Source organism: Prinia subflava, chromosome 26 (genome assembly GCF_021018805.1).
Source record: "Prinia subflava isolate CZ2003 ecotype Zambia chromosome 26, Cam_Psub_1.2, whole genome shotgun sequence".
In the NCBI taxonomy this organism is placed as follows: Eukaryota; Metazoa; Chordata; class Aves; order Passeriformes; family Cisticolidae; genus Prinia; species Prinia subflava.
Window position 1 is genome coordinate 861,140 of NC_086272.1, and position 16,913 is coordinate 878,052.

Here is a 16,913-nt window from a genome sequence, read left to right on the forward strand (position 1 = left end):
GAGCCACGCGGCTCCTGGGGCAGCAGGAGGAGATGCCAAGGGTGCCCAAGGGCACTGGAGCAGCTGCACTGCAATTTCCAGCTGCAGCAGGCAGGCAGCACAGCTGGGGCTCCTCATCCCTTCCAAATCCCAATCCTGGCCCAAGAGGGGGACAAGGGGAGCCCAAAGGGCAGTGCTGGCCCTGACCCCCCTTCCCAATGGCTCTTGCACAGCGCTGATCCCATGGCATGGCCATTGGCAGATCCCACGGAGCAGGATCCAGGAAAGAGCAGCTCCACCTGCTTCCCTCAGCCCCTGCACCTGATGCTCTGGTGCCAGGGCCCAGCTTCCCCATGGAATGGCCAAGCTGTTTCCCCCCTGGCAGGCTCCTGCTGCTCTCCTGCACCATCAGTCCTTTGCCAAGAGCCCTCCCAGCTTTCTGGCACAGCCACACAAGCTCCTGCTCCCCATTTCTCACTGGGGGCTCCTTTCCCAAGCCCCCTCTGCTTTCCTGCTGTCCCCAGCACAAGCCAGGACATCCCAGAGCCCCTGAGGGTGCAGGTGGATCCCAGAGCACCACAAGGTGCAGGTGGAGCACACATGAAGCACAAACTCCTTAAATTAAGTGGGGCTGACTGCAAGGGAAAGCTTCCCAGGGGTGCAGGGTGGATCCAAGAACTGCCAGGATCAGAGGGATTTGAGCCATGGCACAACTTGTGACAGGAGCAAGAGCAATGCCCAGTTCTGCCCTGGGGACTCATCTGGCAGCTCCCCAGCAGTGGGTGACACCCTGTGCTGTGCATTCCCAGCTCCCCAGCAGTGGGTGACACCCCGTGCTGTGCATTCCCAGCTCCCCAGCAGTGGGTGACACCCTGTGCTGTGCATTCCCAGCTCCCCAGCAGTGGGTGACACCCTGTGCTGTGCATTCCCAGCTCCCCAGCAGTGGGTGACACCCTGTGCTGTGCATTCCCAGCTCCCCAGCAGTGGGTGACACCCTGTGCTGTGCATTCCCAGCTCCCCAGCAGTGGGTGACACCCTGTGCTGTGCATTCCCAGCTCCCCAGCAGTGGGTGACACCCTGTGCTGTGCATTCCCAGCTCCCCAGGAAGCCGCAGACAAGGTTTATGGGGAAGCCACTTCTGTTGGGTCATGGGGTGCAGGAGGGATGCCCCGGTTTTCCAAATGCCTGAGAGGAGCCTGGCAGCAGCTGGATCCAAGGGCAGCCCCAGGCAGGATCAGGCGCTGTGTCTGGATCCCAGCTCTGGGCTGCTGGAATGTCCTGGGTTGAGGCGCAGACCTGCGAGAAGCACAAAACATTGCAGGCTCAGGGCCAGGCTGAGCAGAGGTGCAGTTCCCTCCTGCACACTCACTGCCACCTGCAGCTGCAGCAGCCCCGCTGCACACGGGGAACCTGCCCAGCTCTGCAGCACACGGGGCTCAGGGACAGCCCCGAGCCAACATTCCCACATGCACCTGGCCACCAACTCCCAAAGCAGGCAACTGGGGCCACCTGAGAGCCCCTCGTGGCCACAAACCCCACGCCTCAGCCACAGCTGCACCTGCCCCGCCTGGCAATGGGGCACAGCCCAACCGGGGCCCCCTCTCCTCCAGCCGCCTCAAACTCGGCCATGGGGACTCGATCCCAGCCTGGGAAAAGCTCCACTGCCGCAGGGATCGGCGGCTTGCCGGGCCTCAGAGTAATTCTAGAGCTAAAGCGGTGAGAGACATCAGCTGGGCTCAGATAATACATGCCAGCGCTCATCCCGGGCCCGGCAAGCGCCTCCTCCTCCTCCTCCTCGTGCCCGGCCCCGTCCGGCGCGGCGCTCCCAGCCCCGAGCCGCTGTTCCCAGCGCGGTTCGCTCCCTCCGGCTGCAGCTGGGCCCCGGGGCGCAGCCCTTGGCACGGCGCTGGAGCCAGCGGGACAAAACCCCCCCGGGGCCGCCCCGGCACGGCCCTTCCCGCGGCCCCGGCTCGGCGGCACCGCCATCGGCCTGAGCGGCCTCCCTGGGCCGCCCGGCCCGGCCGCTCCGCCCTGGGCCGCGCCGTTCCGGCCTGGCCGCGCTCGGGGCAGCGCCTGCGGCACCGCGCCCTTGGAGCGGCCCCTGCCACAGCCCCGGCACCGCCACCCTCGGGGGTTCTGCCCGGGGGCTCCGTGCTCGGGGGCCTCCGTGCCCGGGGGGCTCCGTGCCCGGGGGTTCCGTGCCCGGGGGGCTCCGTGCCCGCGGCTCCCGCCGCTGCCCGCCCGGGGCCCCTGCCGGCAACGAGACGCCCCGCGACCCTCCCGGGATCCCGTCCTTACCCCGGGATCCTCTCCCGTCCCCGGGATCCCCTCCCGTCCCCGGGATCCCGTCCCGTCCCCGGGATCCCGTCCCGTCCCCGGGATCCCGTCCCGTCCCCGGGATCCCCTCCCGTCCCCGGGATCCTCTCCTGTCCCCGGGATCCCCACCTGGCCCCGGGCCCGTCCCGCACCACGCGGCCGCTCCCGCCGCCGGTTCCGCTCCCAGGGCCATCCTCCCGCAGGAGGAGCTGCCGCCGGGATCCGCCCGCCTCCGCCTCCGCCTCCCTCCTCCCCAGCCCGTCCCATCGCTCCTCCCTCGCCCTCCATCCCTGCAGGGTGGCCCCTTCCACAGCCCCGCCATCGGCACCTGCGGGGGCCGTGCCCGCTGGGGCCGTACCCGAGCGCTCCGGGAAATGTTTCCTTCTCAGCTTTTTCTCAGCCCTGCAGCTCTCCAGGCACGGGGGATCCCCTTGGGGCAGCACCAAGGCTTTTCCACCTGCCTCCCTCACCTCGCCCTGGTCTCCCTGCTGTCCCCAAACCATCGGGAAAAGCTTTCCAACCCTCTCTTTGCGATATTAAAGGCAGGCCTTGCTTTGTTTTGGCGCTGGGATCACACAGCCCCAGCTATTTCACACACCAGCTCCTCTCTGTGTCACTAATACAAATCCACCCCTTTTCCCAAACTCACACGGATTTGCTGAACGTTCCCACAACTTCATGTACATATTTAATGACTTCTGAGAACTCATTTACATCAGAGAAAGGGATCTCCCAAGGGTCTCTGGGGGTTGTTTGGAGAACATCCCATTCGTCAAATGATCCTGTTATGGTCATGAGCCTCCTAAACCCAGTTTGTCGCCTTTGAAGGCGTCCCAGCTCTGGGATGTGGCCAAGACACACCTTTGCCCCAGCACTGCTCAGAGCCCAGGCTGTATTTTCATGGCTCAGACACCACTTGCACAAGGAGATGGCTGAAGGCAGGAGTGAGCACTGGCTGGGAATGTTCAGGGAATTCACAGCTCTAAACACTGTTTGTCAGCGTTCCAGATGTTCCCAGCGTTTGTTGGAGATTGCCCCAGCTCTGTGCTGGTTTTCTCCCTGGAGCCCCAGCGCCGGTGGCCAACATGCCTGGATGTGGGTCAGCTCCGTGCCTGGCGGTGCCTCCAGCACTGAGCGCCCTCAGGGGCAGCCTGAGGAGCTGGGAATGCCAGGCCAGGTGGGAGAAGCTGATGCTGCCCGGTGTGTGCACAGGAATGAGGCCGTGTCTCCTTGCAGGGCATTTGCAGGGCAAGGCCCAGCTCAGCCCACACTGCCATGCCCAAACCCAGCCCATTTCCTGCACGCTTTTCCACAGGATCAGTTCATTCCCGTTCCCACTGCCCCATCCCTCTCCTTTCCTCCCAGCACATACGTAGCCTCCCTCACACACCGTCATTACCACGGACCCGTAACAAGGAATTCTGGCTCAAGGCATGAGAAATAAGGATTCACTTTAGTCTTTCTTGAGATCTGGCTGTTGAAAGGCTCCAAACCTACAGTGTTTCCTGTGGATCTTGGGAACTGGGGCCCTGGAGCCTAAGTGCCACAGCCAGCTGGGCCCTTCCACAGGAGGAAAAGTCAGGGGTTTTTTAAGTTCCCTGAGGCTGATCCAGTTGCCATCACCCAAGCCCCAGGAATAATCAAAGCGAGTGGATCAGTGCCATTAAAAACATGGAAAAAGCCCAAATCCGACCATCAGGTTTGCTCATCCAGGTTTGCTGGGGAAGGGTTTTGTCTCCTTGGCTGCTGAAAACCAAAGGGAGATTTGGAAAGAGCGCTAAGATCCCTGTGGGGTTTAGGGATGTTTGGGATGATCAGTCAGTGGGATGAGCTCAGGGCATGGATGGGGTCCCAGAGCCTGTGCTGGGTCAGGCACAAGAACAGGAGTTGGATGGAAAAGGGGTTTTCCCATGTTCTTCTGATGGAGAAATGCAGCACAATCCCTTTCCCTGGAATAGCAGCCTGGAGCTGGGGCATCCCTCAGGCCTTGTACCTGCCCAGGTGCTCACGGGCAATGATCACTCACTGGATCTGTGCTGTGCCCTGGTAGATCTGCAGGGAAAACCAGAGACAGGTGAGCCAGCAGCTGGGAAAGGTGTTTGACCAGGGTCTGCACACCTGTGACCCCTCCCTGAGCCAAGCCAGGGGGCAGGAAGAGGCAAAACTTGGAAAAATTAGTGTGACAATGACCCATAAGAGGCAATAAGCACATCCAGGTGTGTGTTCACTGCAGGAGGGATCCAGGGATCCCCCAGGCAGAGCCCAGGGTGACTCCAGGACAGCAGAATTTGGGGATTTTAGTATTTCAGCTCCCACTCCTGCCTGAAGTTGCTTTGGCAAATCACTCCCATACCTGCAAATCCACTTTCTCTGAAGTCACAAAATCAGGATAATATTCCCTGTGGTAAATATGGTGCGTTAATTCGTGTTCTTATCACAGAATCACAGAATCACAGAATCACAGAATCACAGAATCACAGAATAATGAGGTTGGAAGAGACCTCTAAGATCATCAAGTCCAACCTATGCCTTAACACCTCAACTAGACTATAGCACTAAGTGCCATGTCCAGTCTTTTTTTAAACACATCCAGAGATGGTGACTCCACCACCTCCCTGGGAAGAAAATTCCAGTCCTTTATTATTCTTTCAGTGAAAAATTTTTTCCTAATATCTAACCTGTACTTTCCCTGACGTAGCTTGAGACTGTGTCCCCTTGTTCATTCAGTTGCTGCCCGGTGGAATGGATATTATGGATTATAGTATGTTAAATCATAAACACAAACTGTAAATATGTCACGTGAAATGTAACCTTAGTTCCAGCCAGCCACGGAATTGACAAATTCCGAGGCAGGCAACACCCAGAAACCACCATTTAGGAGGAGACAATGAAATGTTGGGAACCTGGGGCACCGTCATTGGCATCAGAAAGGAGGAACATTAAAATAAGCAATCAGTTCTTCCTCCAGAGGCAGCAGAGTCATCAGCGCTCCACTATCTCGCTGATCACTGGAGGAGAACATCTGTCCATTCAAAATTTCGGCTCCCATTCACTCACGGGAGGACCCAAATTGACACTTCTCCCTCCCACAGGAGACCCCATTCAGCAGACCAGTGACTCCGATAAATTCGAAAACTATTCCAGGGAAACAAAGAACTGTGGGGAAATCTTATGCCAGGGGCAAAATAAAGTGTATAAAACCTGGACCCCAGGCGGGGCCAACTGGTGAACACTGGGGGACTGCAGTGCGACAGAGGCTGCTTTCCGTTCACCCTTTGACGATCCCGGGTTATCGTCACCGTAACTCCGCTTGTTGGTTTTACCGAAATTCTGTAATTTGACTTTTTTAATAAACCAAATTATATTTCAATTAGCAAAGTGGATTGGCATTTATACCATATGATATGATATATGATATGATATGATATATGATATGATATGATATGATATGATATATGTTACATTATGTTATGTTATATATTATATTAAATTCTATTATGTTATATATCATATCACATCCTATTTTATTTATTTTATTTTATTTTATTTTATTTTATTTTATTTTATTTTATTTTATATCAACAAGGGAATAAAAAGAGGTATAATTTGTACCATATTTTAAAACGTGTGATAATAATACCATGCTAATACATAAATGAAGAACCCAATGTTATTTTTATAAAATAATGTCATTTTTAACAGGTGGAAGTGGGGAGTGCTGGGTGCTGCGGCTCTGCCTGGCAGCTGCGGAGCCCGAGCCAGAGGAATTTCCTGTTTCATTTCCTCTCTGACACCTCTTTCTTAATTCTCCACCTCACATGTCTTGTTCAGTGTGAGAAACATAGCACACTCCTCTGAAAATTTTTAAGAGATTTAATGAAGGATAACAAGGGATAAAACAGAAAGCAAAAGACACAGGGGCCTGGCAAAGCCACCACACACCCACTTCTGCAGTCTGCAGTCTTTTATACCATTGCAGATGTATTATTTCCTCTAATGATTTAGCAGATTTAGTTTGAGCTGGTTGACAACAATCTTAATTCAGATTTTCTGCAACCTTGCACACTTCAAGAGTTGAACACGTCGCAGGTCTAGGGTGGTCTTCAGATGCCACTTTAAAGGGGTTTTGCTATTTCTCCTTTTATGCTCTTCTGCTCTCTGCTTATGCTATCTTGGACATATATATTGCAGTAATAATTATATCTTAAAATTCATCTTTTGCAAGCCCAATTACATCTTGTGAAAGCCTCTCTTCCACTTTTACACTGCTCAAAGCGTTTACAAATATTATCCTACTTCAAAGCAGTTTGGAACTTTCCATTATTATTTACAAGAAAATACCATTTTATAATTAAAGTAAATAAATTATAGCAAAAAAACAGCTACTACATGACTGCTTACAACATTCCATTAAACACATCTGAATAAAATCCATAGGTTGTGCTGCTGTGGTCTCATGTGCACCTCACTGGGGTAGAGGCGTCTCTCCCTCCTGGCACTGCAGCCCACGGCCAGGGGCCCTTCCCACTGCAATGGTTCTGGGATTCTGTCAGGGACTCACTTTCCTTTTCTTCTTCCCTCTGCTTGGAGCTGGCAATGGGCTGGAAAATGTCCAGCAAACCAACCTTTGCTGTCTGCTTTGTCAGCCTACACAGCTTCAGGACCTTGTCACCTGCCCCTTGGGCACAGCTCCCCTGGGCAGCAGGGCAGAACCGGCACCCTGGGAGCCTTGGGAATTCCCCTCTGGGATCCACAGCACACGCTGGGATGATCTGGAATTTCAGTGTCCATGACACAGCACCCCACAACCCTCCCAAGAGCCCTCAGTTCACTCAAACCCACCGTGCCCCACATTCCCTGGAAGTTCAGCCCATGTCCCCACCCATGTCCGTGTGCCCTGATGTCCCCACCCATGCCCGTATCCCCACCATGCCCCCAATCTTGGCTCTCCATGTCCCCACTCGTGTCCATGTCACACCCATGTCTCCATCCATGTCCATGTCACCATCCATGGCCACGTCCCCTTGGGGTCCTGTTGCATCCAGGTGCCCACAGGGGGCCAGGAAGATGTGCAGACCACCAGCCAGCTCTCTTCCTGCCTTGGTTTGACAGACAGGAATCTGCTAGGGAAGGGCAGGACCTCCCTAGGGGTGGAGAATTCAAATCCTCTCCCTCCAAACGATGATGATGTAGAAAATGAAGGGGGGCTTTCAGGCAGAAGGATGGGGCCAGGAAGAACAGTTCTTCACTGGTATGTTGTGGATGCATGGCTGGAAAAGCAGGGACATGTGCACAATCCTGCTCTTAGCTTAAGGGATGAGTAGAAGATGAAACGTCCTTGAACCATTCCTTAGATGGGATAAGGAGGAAGTAAAGCTTGGAACAGTAGCTGTAACAGGATGCTAGACAGGATGCATTGACCATAAGTTAGGGAAGATTTGCAGCATTTAGCCTCGTGGACAGAGCTTCTGAACCAATTATGTCTACTGCAAGGACGCATGAACACTATGGTTTAACCAATGATGTTCAGAGTTAGGTGCATGATATGCTTAGCACAGTATAAATGTAAGCCAAATAGCTGAATAAACGAGCAGGATTTTTAACTCATATTTATGAGTGCTGTCCTGACTCTGGCTGATTCCCTGGCCAACAGTAGGTATGACAAAGCAAACAAACAATAACTACAGCATTAATAATAAACAGAACCAGGAACCTCGAGGGCTTTCTTTCACAAAGCCTGGGGCAGTTTGATCCCGGTGGCCCAGCAGGACTCCGAGAGGCCAAGCTGGAAGGGTGGAAAGCCCCGGGCTGATGGATGAGCTCAGAAGTTCTGCGCTGGTAGCTGGAGCGGCAGGGATGTCCCGGCAGGGCAGGGCAGGGCAGGGCTACAGAGTAGCAGAAAGCCTCAAAGCAGCCCCGAATAGGCTGTGATGGCGAGACGGCGGGCCCAGCAGGGCAGGGGGAGGCGAGCTCAGAATCCCTGGGCACACGAGCACATGAGCACATGATGGCAATTTCCCAGGGCAAGATGCAGTGATGACCGTCAGCTCTTCCCGCAGAGAGCACCAGCCCGACCATCCTCTCTCCCATGCCCAGAGCAAGAGCAAGCAGCTGCCCCCAGCTCTGCCCTTTACCTCCCCCAAAACTCCACTTATCTCCCCCCTCTGAGGGAAACTCCCAGAGACCCAAAAACAACAGGTGTAGCCCACTGCTGCCATCTCCTTTAGACACTTCTTTCTTTAAATCAAGCACACAGTTGTTAGTCTTCTAGCAACTTATGGGAAAAAAATTCTGTAAGTGAAAAAGAAACAAATGTAATCCCCAACACTTGCACACATGGATCACCAGGACTGTGGATCCCCAAGGCGCTGCCCAATGGGGCCCACTGGGGATCATCCAATGGGCTCCTCCAATGGGGGATGGAGTTGGAGCAGCGCACAAAGCTCTTCCCGCACGCGGGGCACTTGCAGGGCTTCCCTTCCTGCTGCCTCCATTGCTCTTGGGTCACGGCACAGCTCTGGGACAAGCTCTTCCCACACTCAGGACACTGTTAGGACCTCTCTCCACTGTGCATCTGCCGGTGGACAAACAGCTTGGAGTGCTGGATGAAGCTCTTCCCACATTCTGAGCACGTGTAGGGGCATTCCCCAGTGTGCACTGTCTGCTGCATGATCAGGCCAGAGGTGTCACAGAAGCTCTTCCCGCACTGCCCACACACACAGGGGGTCACATCCCAGTGTGGATCATCTGGTGGCGTTTGAGGTGGGAGCTCTTCATGAAGCCTTTACCACATTCTCCACATTTATAGGGCCGTTCCCCAGTGTGGATCCTCCTGTGCCTGTATAAACTGGAGTTCTCAGTGAAGCTCTTCCCACACTCCCCACACTCATAGGGCCGTTCCCCAGTGTGGATCCTCTGGTGGCGGATCAGGCTGCAGCTGACACTAAAGCTCTTCCCACACTCCCCACACTCATAGGGCTGTTCCCCAGTGTGGATCCTCTTGTGGACGATCAGTCTGGAGCTCGTAGTGAAGCTCTGCCCACACTCCCCACACTCATAGGGCCGTTCCCCAGTGTGGATCCTCTTGTGGACAATCAGGCTGGAGCTCCGAGTGAAGCTCTTCCCACACTCCCCACACTCATAGGGCCGCTCCCCAGTGTGGACTCTCTGGTGGATCATCAGGTCAGAGGTGTCTCTGAAGCGCTTCCCACATTTCCCACACTCGTAGCGCCGTTCTCCAGTGTGGATCTTCTGGTGCCGGACCAGGCTGGACTTTGCACAGAAACTCTTCCCACATTGCGAGCACTGGTGCAGCTTCTTGCCATTGTGAAGCTGTTCATGCACCACCAGCTCAGAGCTCTGGCCACATCTCTGGCTGCCTTCCTGGCACAGGGTGGGTCCTTCCTCCTTGGAGCACCCTGGCATGGGTTTGGAGCCCCTCCTCGGGCGGGATCTCCGTGGCTTTTCCTCCCCGTTGCATTCCTGTGCCATAGAGCCACATAAAACAGCCTCTTCCACGAGGTTCTGCTGAGGGGATTTGTCCTCCCTGGCCTCCTTGTCTGGGGGATGAAGGACAAGGACAGGATGGGATTTGCCTCCGTGCCAGAGGCAAGGGCAAGGAGATCCCCCCAGTGCATCCCCGGCAGGACGGCGTCGGCAGCGGGGTTGTCCTGCAGCCGGGGCCAGGCTGGGCTGGGAGATGGAGCAGGAGAGAGGGGCAAAGGGGCACTGACTTCCTCCTCACCTGCCTGGGGTTCCCGGGACAACTTCCTCCTCCTCACAGCCTTCTCTTCCTCCATCCAGCCAAAGTCTGGCACTGGGAATTCCTGGTTTGTGGGAAAGACATTCTGTGAATGCATTGGCTTTGAAGGTCCTGCTGTCCAAATCATCTCCAGAAGTCACCGCATGTCTGGTGTCCATAAAATCCTCCAAAAAATCAAGGAGTCCAAAAACACTGTCCCCGGGCTTCCCTGTTTCCAGTGTCCTTCCTTTGGGGTTATGGGTGTCCCTCTTCTCAGAGCTGCTGGGGGCCCGTGGGTCCTGGGAATCCCCCCTCTCCCGGACCCTGCTTCGGCTCGCTCAGGGGGTTTTGGGTCTGCCGGGGCTCATCCTGCCCCGATTCTGACTCGGCTCCCTGCTGTCCCAGGGTCCCCTTCCTCAGCATTCCCCCACTCCAGCCACTCAGCGCTTCTTCCCCCACTCCCCGACAACACTTTCACGCTCGGGGAGCCCGGACCCCCCTCATCTCCAGGTTCCACCACCCCTCCACAAACACTCCACTCTGCAATCTGCGAGTTCCAAATCCCACATTCCTTCCCCTCCCACACCCCACACCCCCCCAAAAATTAAAAGCCAAAACCCCCCAACAGTACCGGGGATCCCGGGATAGATTTGGGGCGAGCTTCCCCTCCCCGTCACCTGCGGGCTGCCGGGCAATGCGATGCGGTCGCGTCCAGCGGAGCTGCGGCCTCAGCGGGCTCGCCGTGGAACACCGACCCTCTCCCGCTGCCCCTCCTCTCGGTGCTCCTCGTGTTGCTGCTCCTCCCCTTCGTCTCTCCCTCCTCTTCCTCCCGCCCCTCCTCCGCCCCCAGCCCCGGCCCCCCTTTCCCGCCCGCTCTGCCCCGCGGCCGCCGCAGCGCCGCTGTTGGGTAGGGGGGAGCCCCCGGGAGCCCCCGGGGATGGGCGGGGGACTCGGGGCTCCCCCCAGGGCAGACCCGGCCGTGCCGTCCCCCTGCCCCCCGAGCCCAAACTCCGCTCCCGGGGTGCCTGGCTGCCAGGGGTGGCACAGGGGGGTGGGAGTGGGGAGCGCTGGGCGCTGCGGGGGCAGCTGCAAGCCAGAGGTGTTTCCCATTGCTTTTTCTCTTTGACACCGCTTTCCTATTTCTCTACCACACACTTCTGGTTCAATGAGAGAAACGAAGCACACTCCTCTTAAACTGTTAAGCGTTTTAATAAATGATAATAAGGATGCACACTGTCCCCAAGCCCCCTACCCATCCCTGGCGGGGTCTCCCCACCCAAACGCCGGTGCTGCAGCGGCCGCGGTCCGGGGAAATGGGGGGAAGGGGGGTCGTGCTGGTGGTGGAGGAGGAGGAGGAGGAAGAGGAGGAAGAGAGGAGGAGGAGGAGCCGGAACAGGAAAAGAGCGACGGAGTTCGACCAGGGGCGCGCAGAGCCCACCGCACCTCCGGCCCCCGCAGCATTGCCGGTGACCAGGGAGAGGGAGCTCACCCCAAATCTGTCCGGGGGTCCCCGAGAGGTTTGGGGTTTTTCTTTAGGAATGGCGTTGGGAGCTAAGAGATTCCAGAATCGCGCGGGAATTATCTTTGCATGTGCCTGGGAGGTTTTTTGGGGAGGAGATGGGGATATTTTCAGATCTTGCAGGAGTGCAAAGCTGAGCCGTAGTTGCCCCTCGGGGGGATTTTGGGGTCCCACGAAGCGATCGCGCGGTGCCGGCGGGGCGGGACGTTGGTTTTGGGGATCCCGGGAGAGGCGGGGATGAAGGGCGGGAGGCCCGGAGTGGGGAGGGGGGCGATGGCAGAGCTGGGGCAGCTCCGGCAGCCTGGAGGGATGGTGGAGGCTGGAGATGAGGGGGGTCCGGGCCCCCCGAGCGTGCAAGTGTTGTCGGGGAGTGGGGGAAGAAGCGCTGAGTGGCTGGAGTGGGGGAATGCTGAGGAAGGGGACCCTGGGACAGCTGGGAGCCGAGTCAGAATCAGGGCAGGATGAGCCCTGGCAGCCCCAAAACCCCCTGAGCGAGCCGAAGCAGGGTCCGGGAGAGGGGGGATGCCCAGGACCCACGGGCCCCCAGCAGCTCTGAGAAGAGGGACACCCATAACCCCAAAGGAAGGACACTGGAAACAGGGAAGCCCTGGGAGAGTGTTTTTGGAGTCCTTCTTGATTTGGAGGATTTTATGGACACCAGACAGACGGTAACTTCTGGAGATGATTTGGACAGCGGGACCTTCAAAGCCAATGCACTCACAGAATGTCTTTCCCACACCAGGAATTCCCAGTGCCAGACTTTGGCTGGGTAGAGGAGGAGAAAGCTGTGAGGAAGAGGAGGATTCCTGCGGATCCCCAGGCAGGTGAGGAGGAAGTCAGTGCCCCTTTGCCCCTCTCTCCTGCTCCATCTCCCAGCCCAGCCTGGCCCCGGTTGCAGGACAACCCCGCTGCCAACGCCGTCCTGCCGGGGATGCACTGGGGGGATCTCCTTGCCCTTCCCTCTGGCACGGAGGCAAATCCCATCCTGTCCTTGTCCTTCCTTCACCAGACAAGGAGGCCAGGGAGGACAAATCCCCTCAGCAGAACCTCGTGGAAGAGGCTGTTTTGAGCGGCTCCATGGCACAGGAATGCAACGGGGAGGAAAAGCCGCGGAGATCCTGCCCGAGGAGGGGCTCCAAACCCATGCCAGGGTGCTCCAAGGAGGAAGGACCCACCTTGTGCCCGGAAGGCAGCCGGAGATGTGGCCAGAGCTCTGAGCTGGTGGTGCATGAACAGCTTCACAATGGCAAGAAGCTGCACCAGTGCTCGGAATGTGGGAAGAGTTTCTGTGCAAAGTCCAGCCTGGTCCGGCACCAGAAGATCCACACTGGGGAACGGCGCTGTGAGTGTGGGAAATGTGGGAAGCGCTTCAGAGACACCTCTGGCCTGATGATCCACCTGAGAGTCCACACTGGGGAACGGCCCTATGAGTGTGGGGAGTGTGGGAAGAGCTTTGCTGACAGGTCCAGCCTGATCTCCCACAAGAGGATCCACACTGGGGAACGGCCCTATGAGTGTGGGGAGTGTGGGAAGAGCTTTGCTGACAGGTCCAGCCTGATCTCCCACAAGAGGATCCACACTGGGGAACGGCCCTATGAGTGTGGGGAATGTGGGAAGAGCTTCACTACCAGCGCTAGCCTGATCATCCACCAGAAGATCCACACTGGAGAACGGCGCTGTGAGTGTGGGAAATGTGGGAAGCGCTTCAGAGACACCTCTGGCCTGATGATCCACCAGAGAGTCCACACTGGGGAACGGCCCTATGAGTGTGGGGAGTGTGGGAAGAGCTTCACTGTCAGCTCCCACCTGATCCGCCACAAGAGGATCCACCCTGGGGAACGGCCCTATGAGTGTGGGGAGTGTGGGAAGGGCTTCACGAAGAGCTCCCACGTCAAAAGTCACCAGATGCTCCACACTGGGGAATGACCCTGTGTGTGTGGGGGCAGTGCGGGAAGAGCTTCCATGACAGCTCTGGCCTGATCATGCAGCAGACAGTGCACACTGGGGAATGCCCGTACACGTGCTCAGAATGTGGGAAGAGCTTCATCTAGCACTGCAAGCTGCTTGTCCACCGGCAGATGCACAGCGGAGAGAGGCCCTAACAGTGTCCTGAGTGTGGGAAGAGCTTGTCCCAGAGCTGTGCCGTGACCCAAGAGCAATGGAGGCAGAAGGAAGGGAAGCCCTACAAGTGCCCCGCATGCGGGAAGAGCTTTGTGCGCTGCTCCAACTCCATCCCCCGTTGGAGGAGCCCATTGGATGATCCCCAGTGGGCCCCATTGGGCAGAGCCTTGGGGATCCACGGTCCTGGTGATCCATGTGTGCAAGTGTTGGGGATTACATTTGTTTCTTTTTCACTTACAGAATTTTTTTCCCATAAGTTGCTAGAAGTCTAACGACTGTGTGCTTGATTTAAAGAAAGAAGTGTCTAAAGGAGATGGCAGCACCGGGCTACACCTGTTGTTTTTGGGTCTCTGAGAGTTTCCCTCAGAGGGGGGAGATAAGTGGAGTTTTGGGGGAGGTAAAGGACAGAGCTGGGGGCAGCTGCTCGCTCTTGCTCTGGGCATGGGAGAGAAGATGGTCGGGCTGGTGCTCTCTGCGGGAAGAGCTCGCGGTCATCACTGCATCTTGCCCTGGGAAATTGCCATCATCTGCTCATGTGCTCGTGTGCCCAGGGATTCTGAGCTCGCCTCCCCCTGCCCTGCTGGGCCCGCCGTCTCGCCATCACGGCCTATTCGGGGCTGCTTTGAGGCTTTCTGCTACTCTGTAGCCCTGCCCTGCCCTGCCCTGCCCTGCCGGGACATCCCTGCCGCTCCAGCTACCAGCGCAGAACTTCTGAGCTCATCCACCAGCCCGGGGCTTTCCACCCTTCCAGCCTGGTCTCTCGGGAGTCCTGCTGGGCCACCGGGATCAAACTGCCCTGGGCTTTGTGAAAGAAAGCCCTCGAGATTCCTGGTTCTGTTTATTATTAATTCTGTAGTTGTTGTTTGTTTGCTTTGTCATACATACAGTTGGCCGGGGAATCAGCCAGAGTCAAGACAGCACTCAATATGAGTTAAAAATCTTGCTCGTTTATTCAGCTATTTGGCTTACATTTATACTGTGCTAAGCATATCATGCACCTAACTCTGAACATCATTGGTTAAACCATAGTGTTCACACGTCCTTGCAGTATACATAATTGGTTCAGAAGCTCTGTCCACGAGGCGAAATGCGGCAAATCTTCCCTAACTTATGGTCAATGCATCCTGTCTAGCATCCTGTTACAGCTATTGTTCCAAGCTTTACTTCCTCCTTATCCCATCTAAGGAATGGTTCAAGGACGTTTCATCTTCTACTCATCCCTTAAGCTAAGAGCAGGATTGTGCACATGTCCCTGCTTTTCCAGCCATGCATCCACAACATACCAGTGAAGAACTGTTCTTCCTGGCCCCATCCTTCTGCCTGAAAGCCCCCCTTCATTTTCTACATCATCATCGTTTGGAGGGAGAGGATTTGAATTCTCCACCCCTAGGGAGGTCCTGCCCTTCCCTAGCAGATTCCTGTCTGTCCAACCAAGGCAGGAAGAGAGCTGGCTGGTGGTCTGCACATCTTCCTGGCCCCCTGTGGGCACCTGGATGCAACAGGACCCCAAGGGGACGTGGCCATGGATGGTGACATGGACATGGATGGAGACATGGGTGTGACATGGACACGAGTGGGGACATGGAGGGCCAAGATTGGGGGCATGGTGGGGATACGGGCATGGGTGGGGACATCAGGGCACACGGACATGGGTGGAGACATGAGGTGAACTTCCAGGGAATGTGGGGGATGATGGGTTTGAGTGAACTCAGGGCTCTTGGGAGGGTCATGGGGTGCTGTGTCATGAAACTGAAATTCCAGATCATCCCAGCGTGTGCCGTGGATCCCAGAGGGGAATTCCCAAGGCTCCCAGCGTGCCAGTTCTGCTCTGCTGCCCAGGGGAGCTGTGCCCAAGGGGCAGGTGACAAGGTCCTGAAGCTGTGTAGGCTGACAAAGCAGACAGCAAAGGTTGGTTTGCTGGACATTTTCCAGCCCATTGCCAGCTCCAAGCAGAGGGAAGAAGAAAAGGAAAGTGAGTCCCTGACAGAATCCCAGAACCATTGCAGTGGGAAGGGCCCCTGGCCGTGGGCTGCAGTGCCAGGAGGGAGAGACGCCTCTACCCCAGTGAGGTGCACATGAGACCACAGCAGCACAACCTATGGATTTTATTCAGATGTGTTTAATGGAATGTTGTAAGCAGTCATGTAGTAGCTGTTTTTTTGCTATAATTTATTTACTTTAATTATAAAATGGTATTTTCTTGTAAATAATAATGGAAAGTTCCAAACTGCTTTGAAGTAGGATAATATTTGTAAACGCTTTGAGCAGTGTAAAAGTGGAAGAGAGGCTTTCACAAGATGTAATTGGGCTTGCAAAAGATGAATTTTAAGATATAATTATTACTGCAATATATATGTCCAAGATAGCATAAGCAGAGAGCAGAAGAGCATAAAAGGAGAAATAGCAAAACCCCTTTAAAGTGGCATCTGAAGACCACCCTAGACCTGAGACGTGTTCAACTCTTGAAGTGTGCAAGGTTGCAGAAAATCTGAATTAAGATTGTTGTCAACGAGCTCAAACTAAATCTGCTAAATCATTAGAAGAAATAATACATCTGCAATGGTATAAAAGACTGCAGACTGCAGAAGTGGGTGTGTGGTGGCTTTGCCAGGCCCCTGTGTCTTTTGCTTTCTGTTTTATCCCTTACTATCCTTTATTAAAACTCTTAAAAATTTTCAGTGGAGTGTGCTATGTTTCTCACACTGAACAAGACATGTGAGGTGGAGAATTAAGAAAGAGGTGTCAGAGAGGAAAAGAAACAGGAAATTCCTCTGGCTCAAGCTCTGCAGCTGCCAGGCAGAGCCGCAGCACCCAGTGCTCCCCACTTCCACGTGTTAAAAATGACATTATTTTATAAAAATAACATTGGGTTCTTCATTTATGTATTAGCATGTGATTATTATCATATGTTTTAAATATGGTGGAAATTATACCTGTTTTTATTCCCTTGTTGATATAAGATATGATAATGATATATGATATGATATATAACATAATGGAATATAATATATAATATAACACGATCTAATATAACATATATCATCATATCCTATCGTATCATATAAATGCCAATTAACTGTGCCAATTGAAATATAATTTGATTTATTAAAAAAAGTCAAATTACAGAATTTCGGTAAAACCAACAAGCAGAGTTACGGTGACGATAACCCGGGATCGTCAAAGGGTGAACGGAAAGCAGCCTCTGTCGCACTGCAGCCCCCCAGTGTTCATGAATTG

At 55.0% G+C, this 16,913-nt stretch overlaps 1 protein-coding gene, 1 non-coding gene and 1 pseudogene across 2 annotated transcripts; 1 reads left to right on the forward strand and 2 right to left on the reverse strand.

Annotated features, from left to right (window-relative positions):
- Nucleotides 1–1,664: 1,664 nt before the first annotated feature.
- On the reverse strand, nt 1,665–1,748 carry LOC134562264 (small nucleolar RNA SNORD45). The gene has a single exon (XR_010083133.1). It is a non-coding gene; the product is annotated as a small nucleolar RNA SNORD45 (small nucleolar RNA).
- Nucleotides 1,749–5,905: 4,157 nt separating this feature from the next.
- LOC134562066 (zinc finger protein 239-like) lies at nt 5,906–10,789 on the reverse strand (annotated as a pseudogene).
- A 1,710-nt stretch (nt 10,790–12,499) lies between these two features.
- LOC134562076 (zinc finger protein 239-like) lies at nt 12,500–16,612 on the forward strand. Its single transcript, XM_063419530.1, has one exon. It carries the CDS (start codon nt 12,633–12,635, stop codon nt 13,479–13,481), a length of 849 nt encoding a protein of 282 aa, XP_063275600.1. The 5' UTR covers nt 12,500–12,632; the 3' UTR covers nt 13,482–16,612.
- The last annotated feature ends 301 nt before the right edge of the window (nt 16,613–16,913 follow it).